Source organism: Podarcis vaucheri (assembly GCF_965113315.1).
Source record: "Podarcis vaucheri genome assembly, chromosome: 10".
NCBI lineage: Eukaryota > Metazoa > Chordata > Lepidosauria > Squamata > Lacertidae > Podarcis > Podarcis vaucheri.
The window spans coordinates 57,780,573-57,795,925 of NC_138748.1; the positions used below are offsets into that span (position 1 = coordinate 57,780,573).

Consider the following 15,353-nt stretch of genomic DNA (forward strand, 5'->3'; position numbering starts at 1 on the left):
GAGTTCTCTTCGTGAGGATGCAGCTTAATTGAGAAGACACCTTACCTGGGAACCCTGCCTGCATACTTCCTAGGGTTGCCCCTCAACGTGGTGCAGGGACAAGTCCAAAGTACATAAAAGCATCTCCTCTCCACATCAAAAGTAGTGTGTAACTGTGACAGCATTAATAGAACTCTAATAAATAGGTACAGGGAAAGGGAGAACAGCAAATTAAAAATAAGAACAACAAAAGAAAAAGGTTGGGGAATGCAGCAGGCACACAGATTCACCACTCAAACATTTGCTCACTTCTTAAAAAGGTATAAAACCCAAATCTTTCAAGTATTAAAAAATAAGTTAATAGACATTAAAGGGTCTAAAGTGACTAAAGGGCCCGGGTAGGTCTTTTGCTTCATTTCCAACGTGCAAAAAATAATAAAGATATATATCTATAGATATAGATATATACGCAAAAAACAAAAACCCATTGAGAGTCCATTCTTGGGGGATTCGAAGCAAGGGGTTTCATCCAAGCGTTCCCGCAAACTGCTTCATAAGTAACCCATTTTCAAAATCAGCACTTTCCAGTGTCAAAATTGTCACAAGGTTCACAACCGAGCAGTCTACTGTCAATGGAGACAGAAAAACTGTGACTTTCAGTCCAGAGCACTGCATGGCAGAAAGGGGGTGGCTTACACACTCTTCCCCTCTTAGAACAATGGCAACTTGTGGAGGCTGCAGCAAAGAGAGCTAGTCCACTGGAGCCTGTATCTTCTGTAGAAACCACACAGGGCAAGTATTTCATGTCAGCCAGCCTTCCAAGTCTCCAGTCCTCTCTGAATTCAGGGTTCCTCCATACCCAGACAATAATGGCAGCTTCAGGCTTCTTTGGTGAGGAGAACCTTAAACATACACACAGTGTGCTCTGGGGTGCAGAGTGGTTTGCTCTCCCGTGGGCTGCTGCAGGGTGATGCTTCAGAAGAGAGTAGCCACTTCTCGCCTTTGTATTTCAAAACAAAAACAAGAACACAACCAGCTAAGTAAATATGAAACGGACAAGCTACGGCCCACCTGAATTGGTTAAAGTTGTGGTGTATTTTATTTTTTTTAATAAAATGTTTTCATCTCATTTTTTAGCCTCTCTCAGAGATCGCAAAAACTCAATGGCCTCTTTGCACAGGTCCTTGAGGAAGGCACACAACCTCAGCTGACCACCTCAGGCTTGGGGTTTGCAGGCCTCATACAGGCCTCAGCACTTTTCGATCCAACCTCCTCTCAGGAAGAAGCACTCAGGCGCTGCAAGAACCCTCAAGAGGTTTCTGTGCCAAGGTATCTCCTCCATCCAGGCAGCTCCAGCCAACTTGGCACATGCCAACTGGACAACGCAGATCGGCAGACGAGTGCGCTGCTAAGCTCAGGACCAGTTTAAGTTGAATCCCTTGGACAGCATGACTGCCTCTAGGTCCTTGTCTTCTTCCTTCTCCCGAAGTCGCTGCTCTTCGAGGAGGGCCACAAGAGAATCTCTCTGTTCCACCACCTCTAGCATTTCATTCAGGATTCTTTTCTCTTCTGACAACTCTTCATCTGTCTTTAGGTGATCTAGGAAAGAAAGGGACAAGCAGTCTTGTAAAACTAGCCAAGGAAGTAGCAGGGGCTTTCTACTGGGAACCAGAGTACATCGATGAGACTTACCTTCCACGGCCATCCTCTCCCGAAGTTCTTGCTGTAGTCGGCTTTGCCTGTCCTCCAGCTCCAACTCCCGAGCGCTGCAAGGAGAGAAGAATAGGCAAATGTCTGGTTTGGGTTGTTTCAGCAGCAGTCTAAGCTACTGGCTTAAAAATCTAACATGCTCAGGTAGTAAAGTGTTCCCTTTCAGTACTGATTGTAAGGCAACCCTTCAGTTGTACTAAGAACCTTGTTCAGAACAACCTCCTTTGATGAACATACATGTTGGTTTTTCACCTAAACCCATGTTGCGGAATGGTCAGAAAGGCAGATGAGAAAATAACAGGAAAATGCCAAGTCACTCCATCTGGCCCCTACTGCCCACTGCACATCAGGGCTGAGCTGCAAGGGACAAGATCTTCCTTCTTACATTGACCTTATTTGGAATCATGAATGCAAAGGAAATGCTAAGAGAACCAGGTCTCAGCAGCAGATCACTTCATCAATTTTATAAAATTGTATTTTACTTGGGGCGCCTATGGGTCTCCAAAGCAACAGGATTCCCATCTGTACATTGTCATCACATCAAAGGTGAAGACAGAAACAGGTTCCATAACATATCTCTGCCTGGGGATAGTTGCCTCGTCTTTCCCCTTCTCTGCGTGGACCAAGCATGCAGAAATTCCTCTCCTTACTCACAATATCATGAGCTCCGACTCATAGCGCACTAAGGCATTCTTCTCTTGCACCAGCTTGAACCACTCCTGCATCAGCTTGGGGTCGTCCTTCTTCCCCATGCCTGCCAAGAGAACAGTTTAGGTCAGCTTGGAGAAAGATTCCCGCCATTTCCATAAATCCAGCAGGCAGGCAGGCAGGAACAAAAATGGGAGTGGGGCAAAATGTGCAAAGAAAGCTGAGCTAGATGCTGCCAGAGCACTCTTGTCAGATCTGCTTGTTTAGTTTGTCTATGGCACACAGGAAGGAGGGTCACCTCCAGTAAAATAAACCAAAAAACCCCACTGGATCCATGTGCCCTGAATCTACCTTCCCCATCACATCTCCCGCCAAACCAATAGCCATAATTACAGTCACTTTTCAGTATTTTTCTACTGTTGTCCTTTTCAATTTGGACACTTTCAAACATAGCTCTGACACTTTCCAACACTTTCCAACAAAGCCTACCTGTTTCAAGCCATGTTTTCTCACTCACACCTTAATCAACACCCATTTGTCCACTTTACATATAACTATAGAGCAATTAGTGAACTGTTCCTTGATGGGCTGTTTCAGAGTTGATTCTGGCTCCTACCAGTATTGTAGTCTTACGTGCTGTGCTCTCCCCTTTTCAAGCCACCTGCATTAACTTAATGACTGAAAGCAACCAGTTCCTGGCCACTGCTATCAATAATTTCCCTTCCTCTTGGCTTTATCATTCACACCAGGCAGATCTGCCTCAATGTGTCTGCTAGAGATCCCTCACTTAAACAAAAAACACGTATTGTGTGGCATAAATACAGGTTCAATCAGTTGAAGTTCACCAGCTCAAGACCACTAGTGCATGGTAGAAAAGCACAAGAAGAAAATCTGCTCACATAAAAAGGAAGAGGAAGCATGGTACCTTCCCAGGTATAGTCATACCTCGGGTTGTGAACGTGATCTGTGCGGGAAGCACGTTTGCAACCCACAATGCCGCATCTGCGCACACATGTAAAGCAATTCAGCGCTTCTGCGCATGGGATCATTTTGCGCTTCTGTGCATGCACTGAAACCTGGAAGTAACCCGCTCCGGTACTTCCGGGTTTGGCGCGGTCCGCAACCCGAAAGCACGCAACCCGCAGCGCTCACAACCCGAGGTATGACTGTATTTCAATAAAAGCTTAATCAATGAAAACCAAGCTAGTAGACCCAGTAGCAAAGCCTGATATGAAATAAACAGCATAGCCATTTTATGTTATTTTAGAGAGCTACATCCACAACCCATATCTAGTAATGAAATATGCAGCTCTTTATGGGTAGCTGTTTGGATTCAGATCCTAAAAATCAGTTTGGAAGCAAGTGAAGCCCTGGTTATGTGCTCCAGATGATCAGGGTCTTGCCCTAACCACTGTAGGCCCAGAGGGATTCCAGCTGTTTCCTGTACCTATCAGATTTCACCATCCTATCAGAGGTGTCAATAGTTTAGGAAACTAGTATATGGAAAGAACACAGTCAAGTTGCAGACAGGGTTAACTCCTGTTTCTCATCCATACCATAGATGAGTTTTCATCTCATATAAAACTAATGGGGACATCTATTCTAAGGAAAATATGATGCAAAATTTGTGCCTACTTATGTGCAAATGGCAAAATATTTGTATTAGACACTATTCTAATTATTCAAAAATGCAGACTCTTCTTATGGGGTTATGGAAGCCCAAGGGAGACACTCTAGAATGGGGATGGTCAGCTACCAAGTCAGATCCAGCTACCAAAGCATTATTATCTGTTCCTGGTAGTGCTTGTCAGTATTGGATGACACTGACTAATGCATGATTTGTAACTGAGGATGCCTTTATGCAGCAAGACATTATTTCCCATCACGGTCAAGAAAACAAAATGGTCCAGAGGTTCTTGGTAGCCCTGTTCCTACCACTTATTCTCAGGTAACGAGAATTCTCCTCCTCTTTCAAAACCACTAACACAGCTCCAGAACACAAGAAGCAAACATACACAGTACGAAAATCTCACCCTAGCCAATCATGGCTGTGGATGGCTATACCTATCCATTGCTTGGTCCCAATTAAGCCTCTCTGAGCATCTCTGCACAAGGTGCCCTCATAGCCATGGTGGAAAGAGAGAAGAAGCTTACACATGCAGATGCCCAGTGCATTGGAGCCATGAGAAGCACTGGGGAATCTCCCCACCCTTTCCACTGTGAGGATAATCAGAAAAGAAACTTCTGCACAAAACAGCCAAATACATGTCAACACTGACCTATGGAAACTTTTGTTCATTTGTGGGATGTAGATTTTTTATTATTATTATTTTTAGACAGCCAATGAGCAGAGGGAGAGGCAGGGGTGGGGAGGAAAGATGAACAATTGATGAAAGCACACCATGAAAAGCAGAGAGAGTGGTTAGCCGAAGTTATACATGGCGGTCACATTCCACCCCTTTTCCCCCATGCCTTGGGAAATGGAAACACTTCAGTGGGAATCTGGTTCCACTTGGGATAAAGAAGATGCTTAGCAAGATACGGACTGCAGAAGACCAGTCTAGATTATGGCAGATCAGGAGGGTGCCTTTTCAAAGTCAAGGGTTGTTGGGGAAACCAGTCATTACAAAAGACAGTATGCCTTTAACCCATGTGTATTTTTTTTTTAAAAAAAGGAAGTAGACTCACACCCCACTCCCCTGCAAGATCATCCAACACGCCAAACAGAACCCTTAAGGCATGAAACTGATGCCACTACAGTCATTTCTGATCAATTGCGCCAATAAACTTCAAGACTATCCTTATCCCCACAATGCACAGCTGAAAAAAGGATACTGTACCTTTACGATCCTGCCAGACACACTTCATAACAAGGTTGTTATAGAGGGTTTCTTTGAGATTGAAGGAAAGAAAAGTTTGGCGGTGAGCCACTTGATATTGTTGCTAGCTCACTAGTGTCTCTACACCAATCCAATGGTGGTTTGGGAACGGAATGGAGGGAATGCAAGAAATTACATTACCTTCATGGGCACAGCAAGGGCAGAAGGAGAGAGGTCTACGGCGTGGTGTCCCGGCATTGGGCTCAACTTCAATAGAACCAAAGATGGGAGAGGAAGAAAGGAAGGGAAGAGGAAGTTGGAAGTGGAGAGGAAGAGAGGAGGAGAAACAGGGTGAAAATAAACAGACAAGCAAAAGGACAAAAAAGCACAAGAGTAAGAAAGGAAACAACAAGAAGAAGTAGAAAAGAAAATAATAATACAAGAAATGGAGAAGCAGAAACAAGGGGAACAGTCTACAGATGGAACATCCTTTGTCAACGCGAATAATGGAGAAGAGCAGACTGTGGCACTGGGAGGGGAAACAGTGTGGGCCACAAAAGTTACTGTGATAATGGGGAAATGCCAACATTTGACATTTCTTGTGCTTGGTGACTTTTCACCCTCCATGTCACATGGTGCAGTTAAGAGATAAAAGCACTAAGAGGAGGGTGGACAACATTAAGTTTCTAAAAGACCAGGAGAGCAAATAGGTTTTAAAAGGCCATCTTGAAAATTAGCTTGGCACATTCCATGTGGTTTTTTTGTGACATTGTCCAAGGAAGTAGGTTGACAGTGGCAAGTATTATGTGTTTAGTAAACAAAGGCAGATCATGGCGCAAAACAGGACTGACTGCCTATGATGGGCAAACAAACCAAGACTAAACCAGGGATACAGAACCTGTTGTCCCCCTGCCCCAAAAGATTTTGGATTCTCATTCACCCCAGTCAACATGACCAACAGTCAGGGTGATGAGAGCTGTAGTCCAGCAACTTCTGGAAAGCCAAATGTTCCCCTATCCTGGGTCTAACCAAAGCCTTGACCGGTATTTTACACATATTCATGCATAGTTTGTATTTCTGGCCCTGCCAATATCAAGGGTAGACAGAAAGTTGAGGACTATGCCCTACTGGTATGTTTGTTTGTTTGTTTGTTTGTTTGATTGATTGGGGGGGGGGAGAAGTTTGAGTATGTGGCAATTAATTAGATAAAACACAGTAAATTAACATTTCCCAAATTTCTGATAAAAGAGGTAGTTTGTATTAAAAAATAATAAAATGGGAGGAATACTTCTCAAACTTACACACTCTGATGCAGAGAATAGCCTCTTCCTATGGGTTGGCACTTATAGGAACCATCAATTATCCAATGAATTCCTCGGTTTGGGAATTATTGTGGTAGATTATACATAAAGAGATGAATAATCTTATAGAATAGGGATAAGGAACTGGGTGCTGCTGTGTACAGAAGCCCCAGCAACCAGCTGATCACTGGGGCTTGAGTAGCGCAGTCCATGGTGCTTTGTTAACTCCCAGTGATCTATATATTACAGAAAGACCTGTGGCCCATTGACTAATCTGTGAGTAGAATGGAAGTGAAAGAAAAATGCCACTGTGTAACAAGGAGCAACTGAATTTATAAAAAAGAGGACATTCATAACCCACTGGAATCAGATCTACACGCACATATAATGGAGAGGGAAAGCCTCAGTTCTCATTTACGAAGATAAGGCCTGGGAAGGGAACAGCTTTTAGAAGGGACCATCACAGAACTAGAGCAGTAACACACAGGACAGACCAAAGTTAAAAGGGAGGAAGCACATCAGTTTGCAAATAGTGTGTGAATGAGCAATGTGAATCTCTCAACAGGAAGAAACATGTATACTCAGTGTGAAAAGGGTTAAAAGTACATCACATATACATGTTACATGCTGCCCATCTGTACGTGAAGACTCATCTTGTTTGACGACATTCCATAGTATCCCCAGACAACTTTCTTCTCTCTCCCCCCCCTTCCAAAAAAACCAAACCAACAAATCGAATGCCTTAAAAGTATTTTTGTCGCTTGGGAAAGAGATCCATGAAAATCCATGTAGTGTAACAATGGACACAGGTTTTTCTTTAAAGTGGCAATGCAATGGTGCTTTGTTTTTACTTCGCAGGTCTCCTTCAAGGGCTAGTCTTGGATAGATATGTATTCCATTCTTAGTATGTGTAAAAAATACAAGAATACAAGTGGGTTGCTTGGATTAAATGGTTCTAAAATGCACAGTCAAGCTGTACACCAAGGGAAATACTCTCTGAATATTCTTGCATTTGCTGAAGTTCTTCCTCAGTCATGATTAAGGTTAAGATGACCTTTATGTTTTGCTTTGAACTGGGTGGATTCCATTGTGTACCGGGCTGCTACTAGACCAGGCTTCTATGCAGATTCAGTGTGTATCAAGGCTATATATGGAGCTTCTACCACTTCCATGGTTGCAGCAACCTAGTTCTAGCTGCCACACTCAGTGATACAGATCCTGAATGAGTGGTGGCAACCTGTGGCCCTCCAGATGATGTTGGGCTGCAATTCCCATCACTCCTGACCACTACACATGCTAGCTAGGGCTGATGGGATCTGTAATCCCACAAGATCTGGAAGGCCACAGGTTTCCCATTCCTGCCCCACATACAGATGCCAGTTCACATGACAGTACCTCTATGCAAGCACAGACCACCTCCCAATTTTGAAGGCCATTGCGTGGGATCTCACCTGAAGCTTTCCAGGTGAGATAACAGTAAATTGAGCTTGGAGGCAAAACCACTGCTAGTGCAAACCATGGTTTGACATAATATCTTAAGTATCTCCATGGAGCCCCCCGACAATCCCCTCCGTCTATGGTGTAACTAAGTCAGTTGGAACCACAGGATACCCTTGCTCCCAGAGTCTGATACTGGAGTCAGCAGAGACGGGTTTCAAGAGATAAGGCAGACTGAAATATCAACTATGGAGGGTGGAGGTTCTTGGGCTTATTCCACCACATCGATAGGCAGGCCTCTTGCTACTATTGTCAATAAACCTATATCCAATAGCTACAATGTTTTCCCCCAACAGTACCTGCAGCAGAAGCTGGACCATTAATAGAATGTCTTATCCAACTCCATGGATAATCCCCAGAGAATATTCATAGCATCCGATTAGTAAAGATGTGTTGAATAGTCCATTATGTATACAGATAATTCAATAATATAAATGGATAAATCCTTTCTCCGCATCACTGAACTTAAAGCGAAAAAAGATCACAAAGGCTACTAGACAGAAAACATTTCTATTGCTCGTCAACAAATGCCTATATTAGCAAGTTATGTGTAGCACACAGACCGCCTGAAAGTACACTCAGAACAAAATGTCTAATAATTTATAAAAGCTCCCATTGCCAAGAGATGATGATTCACCACTGGTAACTGACTAGTGAGAGACTATTTAAAAGCCTGAAGCAATTTGTGAAATACATATCTTATTGAAAAACTAGACTGATCCCGATCAACTTTTTGCTAGGCCAACTAGGATCAAGCGGCAACTCAACTCACTTTGGGTTTGGTCAAGAAATGCCTTCAAGTACCATGCAGCAAGGCATAAAACTTGAACATGATCACACCATCCTTTTTGTTCTGCTTAGGACATGAACTGAAATAGATCTTATGTAGCTCAGATACTTGCAGAGTTCCAACACAAAGAATGCATCCAGCAAAAGATAATTATTTAGTGTATGTTTCCAAAACTAGAAACAAAAATGCCCAAGCTAAATGAATCTTGGAATCCAGTTCTATGCATGTTTGCTTGGAAGTACAGGTGCCTAAGTTCTGATGCAATGCACAGTCATCTTGCATTAACTGAACTACAGTTGTATCTTGGAAGTCGAATGGAATCCGTTCCGGAAGTCCGTTCAACTTTCAAAACCAAAGTGCAGCTTCTGATTGGCTGCAGGAAGCTCCTGCAGCCAATCAGAAGCTGCAGAAGTGCTGTCAGACATTTGGGTTCCAAAAGAACATTCGAAACAATCACTTCCAGGTTTGCGGCGTTCGGAAGCCAAAACATCTGAGTTCCAGGGTGTTCGGGATCCAAGGTACAAGTGTATTACCATTGCAAAAAAAGTTGACAGTAAGACGCATGAGACCCAAAGATGTTACTTTATTACCATAAATCTCTCCCTTTTGTTTAAGCACTAGGTACAGGTACAACTTACAGTGGATTATTGTAGGGTTCCATATGTCTGGATTTCTTGGACACCACGTTGTTTCGGCATTTTTGTAAAAAAAGAGAAAAGCTCCTGGTTTTTGAAATATGGTAACCCTAGATTATTGCAGCACTAAAATAACTTTAAAACAGATAAACTCACTGTACAAATGCATGCACACATATGTGCACTGGATACTAACACTGGATACAAACCCAAATTCCATACATTTGGCTGCAGTTAGTCTTCTGCATATGATACCGTATGTGATATATAATAAATATGAAACACCCCTTCCCCCCCTTTTCACTGGATATTGATAATCAGCCTATAAGTGTGATGTATTCAAATCAGCATGCATAATGGTATCATATGATCACTTAAGTTTGGCATCAGATGTTCCAAAACTCAAGAATTCACTCAAGAGTTGGAGAAGGGTGTCCTGCATTATGCATCACCAGGCAAAAAAGTCAAGTCAGGGAACTGAAGCAAGGGTGACTGCTGAACCACTGAGTAGTAATAATAATAATAATAATAATAATAATAATAATAATAATAATAATAATAATTTACATTTGTACCCTGTCCATCTGGGTAAGGTGAATCCAGAGAGAAGTGAGGAAGTATAAATTTCTATTTGAGCCATGTTTGACCCTCTGCATTTTAGTCTGAACATCTCTGTCAGGGAACTGCCATCGGAGGGACAGGTGGTGGAAGGGCTCACAGAGGTTGGGAGGGAGTCAGCAGCGAAAGCAGGGACCAGCAGGGGGAGAGATGGGTCTCTGGAGGAAGGTCTCATGAATGCGGAGAGAGACGCAGCAGCTAAAGCAGGAACTAGCAGGGAAGAGGGAGGGATCAGGGACACGTCCAGCGAGAACAGCGGGGAGGTGTCAGAAGCTCCCATAGGGAGACCCATTCTTCGCCGGAAGCTGCCACGTCGTGAGTCCAGAAGACGCGTTTCCGTTAAGGAGCTTCTTTGCTGGAAGCGCTTCCGCAAACAACCACTGTCGGAATCTACAAGTGACTAGGGCAGACATGTTTGAGGAGCTCTGTCACACACAGAGGTTTGTGGAGTTGCACAAACTCTGAGGGACCACGATTTTACGCACAAGCAGCTAATCATCCCATCATAATCTCTCTTGTGAACATCTGTCAGACCTGCCCCTCCATCTCTGATCAAACCTGTTTTATAATCAATTATACCTCCCCTTTCTTCCAGTGCAAGATTATTCAGCCATAAGCCTGGCATTGGCATCAAATGCTGATAACCATGTTTTTCTCCTGCTACAAAGTCCTTGGAACTGACTCCTTACATGCCAAGAGACCAGTATTGCCTCTACACTCCTTGATACTGTTAGCTACACCACTGCCTTCTTTTGCCCTGGTTTGCTAGTGCTTAAAAATAATTATTCCAATATCACTTAGAGACATCCAAAAAGATTCTGGCTAGTGGATACATTTTACTATTACACAATAAAATTGAAAATTAATTTGCTGTACAAGCTAAGGATAAAAACAACATGCATTCAACCCAATATCATCAAGACCTCCTGATCGTTGTCCCAAGGTGAAATATTTCCCCCCCACCTCCATAATGACAGTTCTGAAGTCCCTGGTATACCAGAAGGCCTCTGCCTAGGCTTACTACTAGGGGATGCTCTGAAAGGACCTTGCAGTGGGTTCCTGAGCCACCCCTGGCAGAGAAGCCCAGGCAAAGTCAAAGGGGGAGGCTGAATCAACCCCTCAGGCTTCAAAGACATTGGGGCCAGAAGATCCAGCCCAGGCAGCTAGTCAGTGAGAGAATGCACACTTGGGAGTGCAGTGTTGCTGTGTAATTATTGAGTCAAAGGCTCATTGTAACTAACAAAACTCAAGAGCAAAGGCTCTTACGGCAGACTCAAGCACCTGAAGCTGGTGATGGCATGGTTTGGGAGTCTAGGCTATATCAGGCTTCATTTGGAGTCTGCTGCTTGTTGAAGACAATCTACCATCCAGCTCCTTACTTCTGAACCTGACTCCTTTGCCTCCCCCTGCTTCCTTCTTAGAGCTCATCAGTTGCTGAACCCTGGACCCCAAGCTTACCAATGCTGTCCTGGATTACTTTTGGACTAGACGGATCCCTTCTGACCTTGGTTTGATCCTGGCACAGCTTTCCGGACTCCCCTTGCTAAGGTCTGGTGATACCATGGCTGGGCTTTATTGTGCAATCTGCCTCCATCTAACCCAGTGACCCAGCTGGAGTATGAGTCTGACCAAAGGGTTTGGAGCTTAGCACCAATAGCCCTGAATGTAGCCACTGGAATTTTGCTTCCAATGATGGATATTGGAGTCCAAACCAAGAATAATGGGAGACACCTTCATGCCAGCACCCAAAATTGCTGCTGGTGCTAAACACTAAAGTGATGAGAAGGAAATGCCTGCACTGAGCCCCTTCTCAGCACAACATCCTTCTCCTGTACTCACCAGGTGATCAAGCCATGACTGCTGAGCATTCTTAGGCCATGCATATGCCATACAAGAACATGTGCAGGCATTCACGGGTGTGGCATATATCTCTGCCATATATAGCAACTGTTTCTGTAGGGGTCCTAAGAATACATCTGCACGCTGAATCTCTCTCGTTTCAAAGCAAGAGCATTTAGTAGCTGGATCACAAATGAACATATGCCCAGGGAATAGCAAGAACGTGGTTGGAACATGTTTCCTCCTTTATCTTGAGCAGAACCCATTGTGAATGCAGAAGTCAACTCAGGTTGAGACCCATTGGTTACATTTACTGGCAAGATGAAGGAGAGGACTTTCTTTCACCACCTTCAGAAGTATATATAAATTTTAGCATTTATGCGGTGCTTTGTGAAGTGCCTTGGCTATTCAAACCAATCATCCTATTATATCTATTACAAGAGGCATAGAAACGTATTATATGCAACCATTTAAGGCAGCCATTATTAAGCCCATACTTCCCCAAGGTGGCTTAGTGAGAACAGCAGAGGTGAGGTCTGAACCAGGGATTCCCTAGCTGACAGTCTCTTAGCCCCTACGCTACAGTGACTCTTGAGCACTCTGGCAGCCCTGTGAGGAAGTACTGAACAAACACCAGTCACAGAGGAGTATAAAAAGAACTAACACTACAAAGCCACGTGTGTCTTTTTCTGCACATAACACTGCATTTTATTTAAAGGGATACTGCCAAGTAGTGAAGTTTTCTGCTGGGGATTAAAAGAAAGAAAGAAATCAAGATAGATTAAAATAATAATGATCTTCCATTCGGAATTGTGAATTATTACTGCTATCTGGGCTGGAGTTGAAACTAGCAAAAATAAAAAATGTCTTTAAACCCCAAAAGTGTAGGGAAGAAGTAGCCATGGCTAATATTGCGTACATTTATCCAAACAGGAAATGTAGGGAACAAAAGGATATAATCGTGAGAAGCAAATGAGATTTATTAATTTACATGCTAGTTCTTTATGACAGAAAGTGAGGTTAGTTAATGTGAAAAACGACAGTGTCCCTTTAAATGACTCCGATGACTACTTTTTAAAGCCACTGTTAGCAAAAATGACAAGACTGCTGCCTTCAAGAGGGAATTAGGAAGGGAAGGGGGGGGAAGGAGAAGGAAGTGTGGGAGCTGCATCAGCTAGGAGCAGGACCTGTTAGGTGTAACTTTGCATTAACCCTTTTACAGCTCTGTCTGTGGGCACACAATGCCCCCTAGCGGCACACTTGGAAAGAAACCCCACATAGGCAGAGCACTGGTCTCCAGAGAGGAGCCAGCAACTCCTTCTAGCAGGGATGTGTCATTTTGCTTTGAGCAAGGGCTGGAGAGCCAACAGCATTTGCTCCACCTACTGATTGACTCCAGGTGAGTGGAGGCATGGAGAAAGGGCTTAAATCTTTCTGTTATCTCCCACAACATGTTAAAACAAGAAATAGTTTGGTGGGCAAGCACCTCAGGCACTTAACTCTCCAAACTGACCTCTGTATTTAGCTTCCATGTCAGCTGCTGAAGTATGGAGGAAGAAAACTGGCAGAGCATTTTGCTGCTCACAATGGGGAAGAAAGGGTCTATGTCTCCTTTGCATGGAGGAAAGGTGCAAAATAATGAAAGGGGGACCCTTTGAGATTTGGGACTATGATAGGGCCAAGTTAGGAAATTCCTGGGGGCCTATAACCTCCTGGGCTACCACTTACCTATTTCTAAACTATGAGGGTTGAACCCACAAAACACTGTTGATCTCCTTAACCTGCAAACTGCCAGTCTGAAGAACACGGGTAGCTTGCTTGATTTTTATGGAAGAGACGCAGCAATAGTTCAAAAACATTAGTGATATACAAAAGTCACTTTAAGGAGACTTGGCAATACATCCTTCTGTCACCAACTCCCAAGGAGTAAGGACCAGAATTTAAGACACCTTGGAAAACAGCTGTAGTACCAAAGATGTGTTGAATCAGTCCTGCATGACTGGTAACCCACCATGTCAAATGTAGCCCACCAGGGTTTCAAGCAATATCTGATGTTTTGTTTTGCCTCAGACTGCAAAAACAGGAAGGCTATCAAGTACCTGCAATGTCATAATACATGACCGGTAAGCTTGATGGGACACAATTTGTGCTGGCCTGTGTTAAAGTTGTAATATTACTGCAGAGTGGGGGGTGTTATTCATAAAAAAGTCACTATACATGGGAGTGGGGAGGGGGGGGGAGAAAGACAAAAAAGAGAAAAGAATAGGAACTATATCATGTTGTGGTGATCTTTCGAGCGTGAACTTTACACAAGGAAAGAGAAAGAGCCTGTGAATACCATCTGAGGGCTTGTTCAAACTCTTTAATTTCAGAAATGACAGGGCATGTGCAACATTTGTGTACTCTCCTGGCCACCCACCCATTTGTAGGAACTCTAGCACTCAAATTGCAGTTTAGCAGTGCAGATTAAGTGTGATAATCTGTACAACTTTCCCTACAATAACAGGCAACGGTATTTAAAGAAGCATAGCATTTAAAAAGAAAATATAGCAGTCCTTATAAAGTGTAACAAAGTGTGTTGAGGGAGCAGCTGTCACTGCTTTGAGGGTTGGGGCAATCCTTGAGGGAGAATAAAGTATATAAGTGCTAGATTATCTTTGGGAAGAAAAATCTAATCAATAGTTTGGATTTACTTATCAACAAAATGCATAGCACAACTAAGTTTAGGGGCTAAACTGGGGGTGGCTAACCTATGGCCCTCAATCAATCCCAAACAGCATGGCCAACAGTCAGGGCTAATGAGAGCTGTAGTTCAACAACATCTCAAAGGTTAGCTACCCCAGGTTAAATGATGAAGTTTGAAAAGAGGCCATGATCCAGAGAGCTCCTTTAGCTAAAGTCTTGTACATGTACCCCAGAGGTCCCTCTGTTTTTCATTACAGCACCACACCTGAAACTACATTCAAGCTACAACTACTTTTCACAGCAGACACTGACCACTGGCAAGAGCAGCAATCCCATGTCTCTCTTTCTCCTCTTCCTGGATCCGCTGAAATGCTTAGAAATTAAAAACATGCAACATATAATATTGCACTTCCTTGTCCCCCTCCATTTCATTGGCTGCCACAAAATGAATGGGAAGTCTTTCATTGCAATAATGTGGCACTACACATTTTTTAAATGCCAGAAGGATAGTCAAATTAGAACACTGCGGCAAAAACATAGTCTTGCGGCACCTTAAATACTAACACATTTTTATGGCGTAACCTTTCATGGACTGAAATTCTTAAATGTCACCAATGGAGAGAGGAGGAGGAGATGACTCAGGGTTTTTTACCTCCATGTTTCAGAAATGGTTTCTCCAGTATTATTGTGTTGGAGGAAAAAGAAGGCACCCAGCTTACAAGAGAGTCCCCTGTGCATGCACAGAACTCAGCATGTGACACTTTGGATCAGGCCTCCAGTGAATCCCAGAATAGAAAAGGAAAAATTTCAAAATGTGTACAAAAGACAATTT

General features: G+C 43.4%; 1 protein-coding gene and 2 long non-coding RNA genes across 11 annotated transcripts in view; 1 reads left to right on the forward strand and 2 right to left on the reverse strand.

Annotated features, from left to right (window-relative positions):
* Positions 1-1,055: 1,055 nt before the first annotated feature.
* Positions 1,056-15,353, reverse strand: part of MICAL3 (microtubule associated monooxygenase, calponin and LIM domain containing 3) — a 190,885-nt gene continuing 176,587 nt past the window's right edge. For 5 of the 9 annotated variants that reach the window (XM_082241380.1, XM_082241379.1, XM_082241378.1 and 2 more), the window contains 4 exons: positions 5,358-5,423; positions 2,344-2,443; positions 1,672-1,745; positions 1,056-1,578 (listed from right to left, as the gene is read on the reverse strand). In XM_082241380.1, coding sequence (XP_082097506.1) covers positions 1,394-1,578; positions 1,672-1,745; positions 2,344-2,443; positions 5,358-5,423 — 425 coding nt within the window. In that variant the 3' untranslated portion in view covers positions 1,056-1,393. Of the gene's footprint in view, positions 1,579-1,671; positions 1,746-2,343; positions 2,444-5,008; positions 5,229-5,357; positions 5,424-15,353 lie in introns of those variants that run through there. The other 4 variants (XM_082241385.1, XM_082241386.1, XM_082241384.1 and 1 more) reach the window with 3 other exon arrangements.
* On the forward strand, positions 5,430-15,334 carry LOC309542533. The gene is made up of 2 exons (XR_014224283.1): positions 5,430-9,262; positions 11,419-15,334. It is a non-coding gene; the product is annotated as an uncharacterized lncRNA (long non-coding RNA).
* Positions 6,239-11,423, reverse strand: LOC309542534. Its single transcript, XR_014224284.1, has 2 exons — positions 10,521-11,423; positions 6,239-10,062 (listed from the first exon to the last, which is right to left on the reverse strand). It is a non-coding gene; the product is annotated as an uncharacterized lncRNA (long non-coding RNA).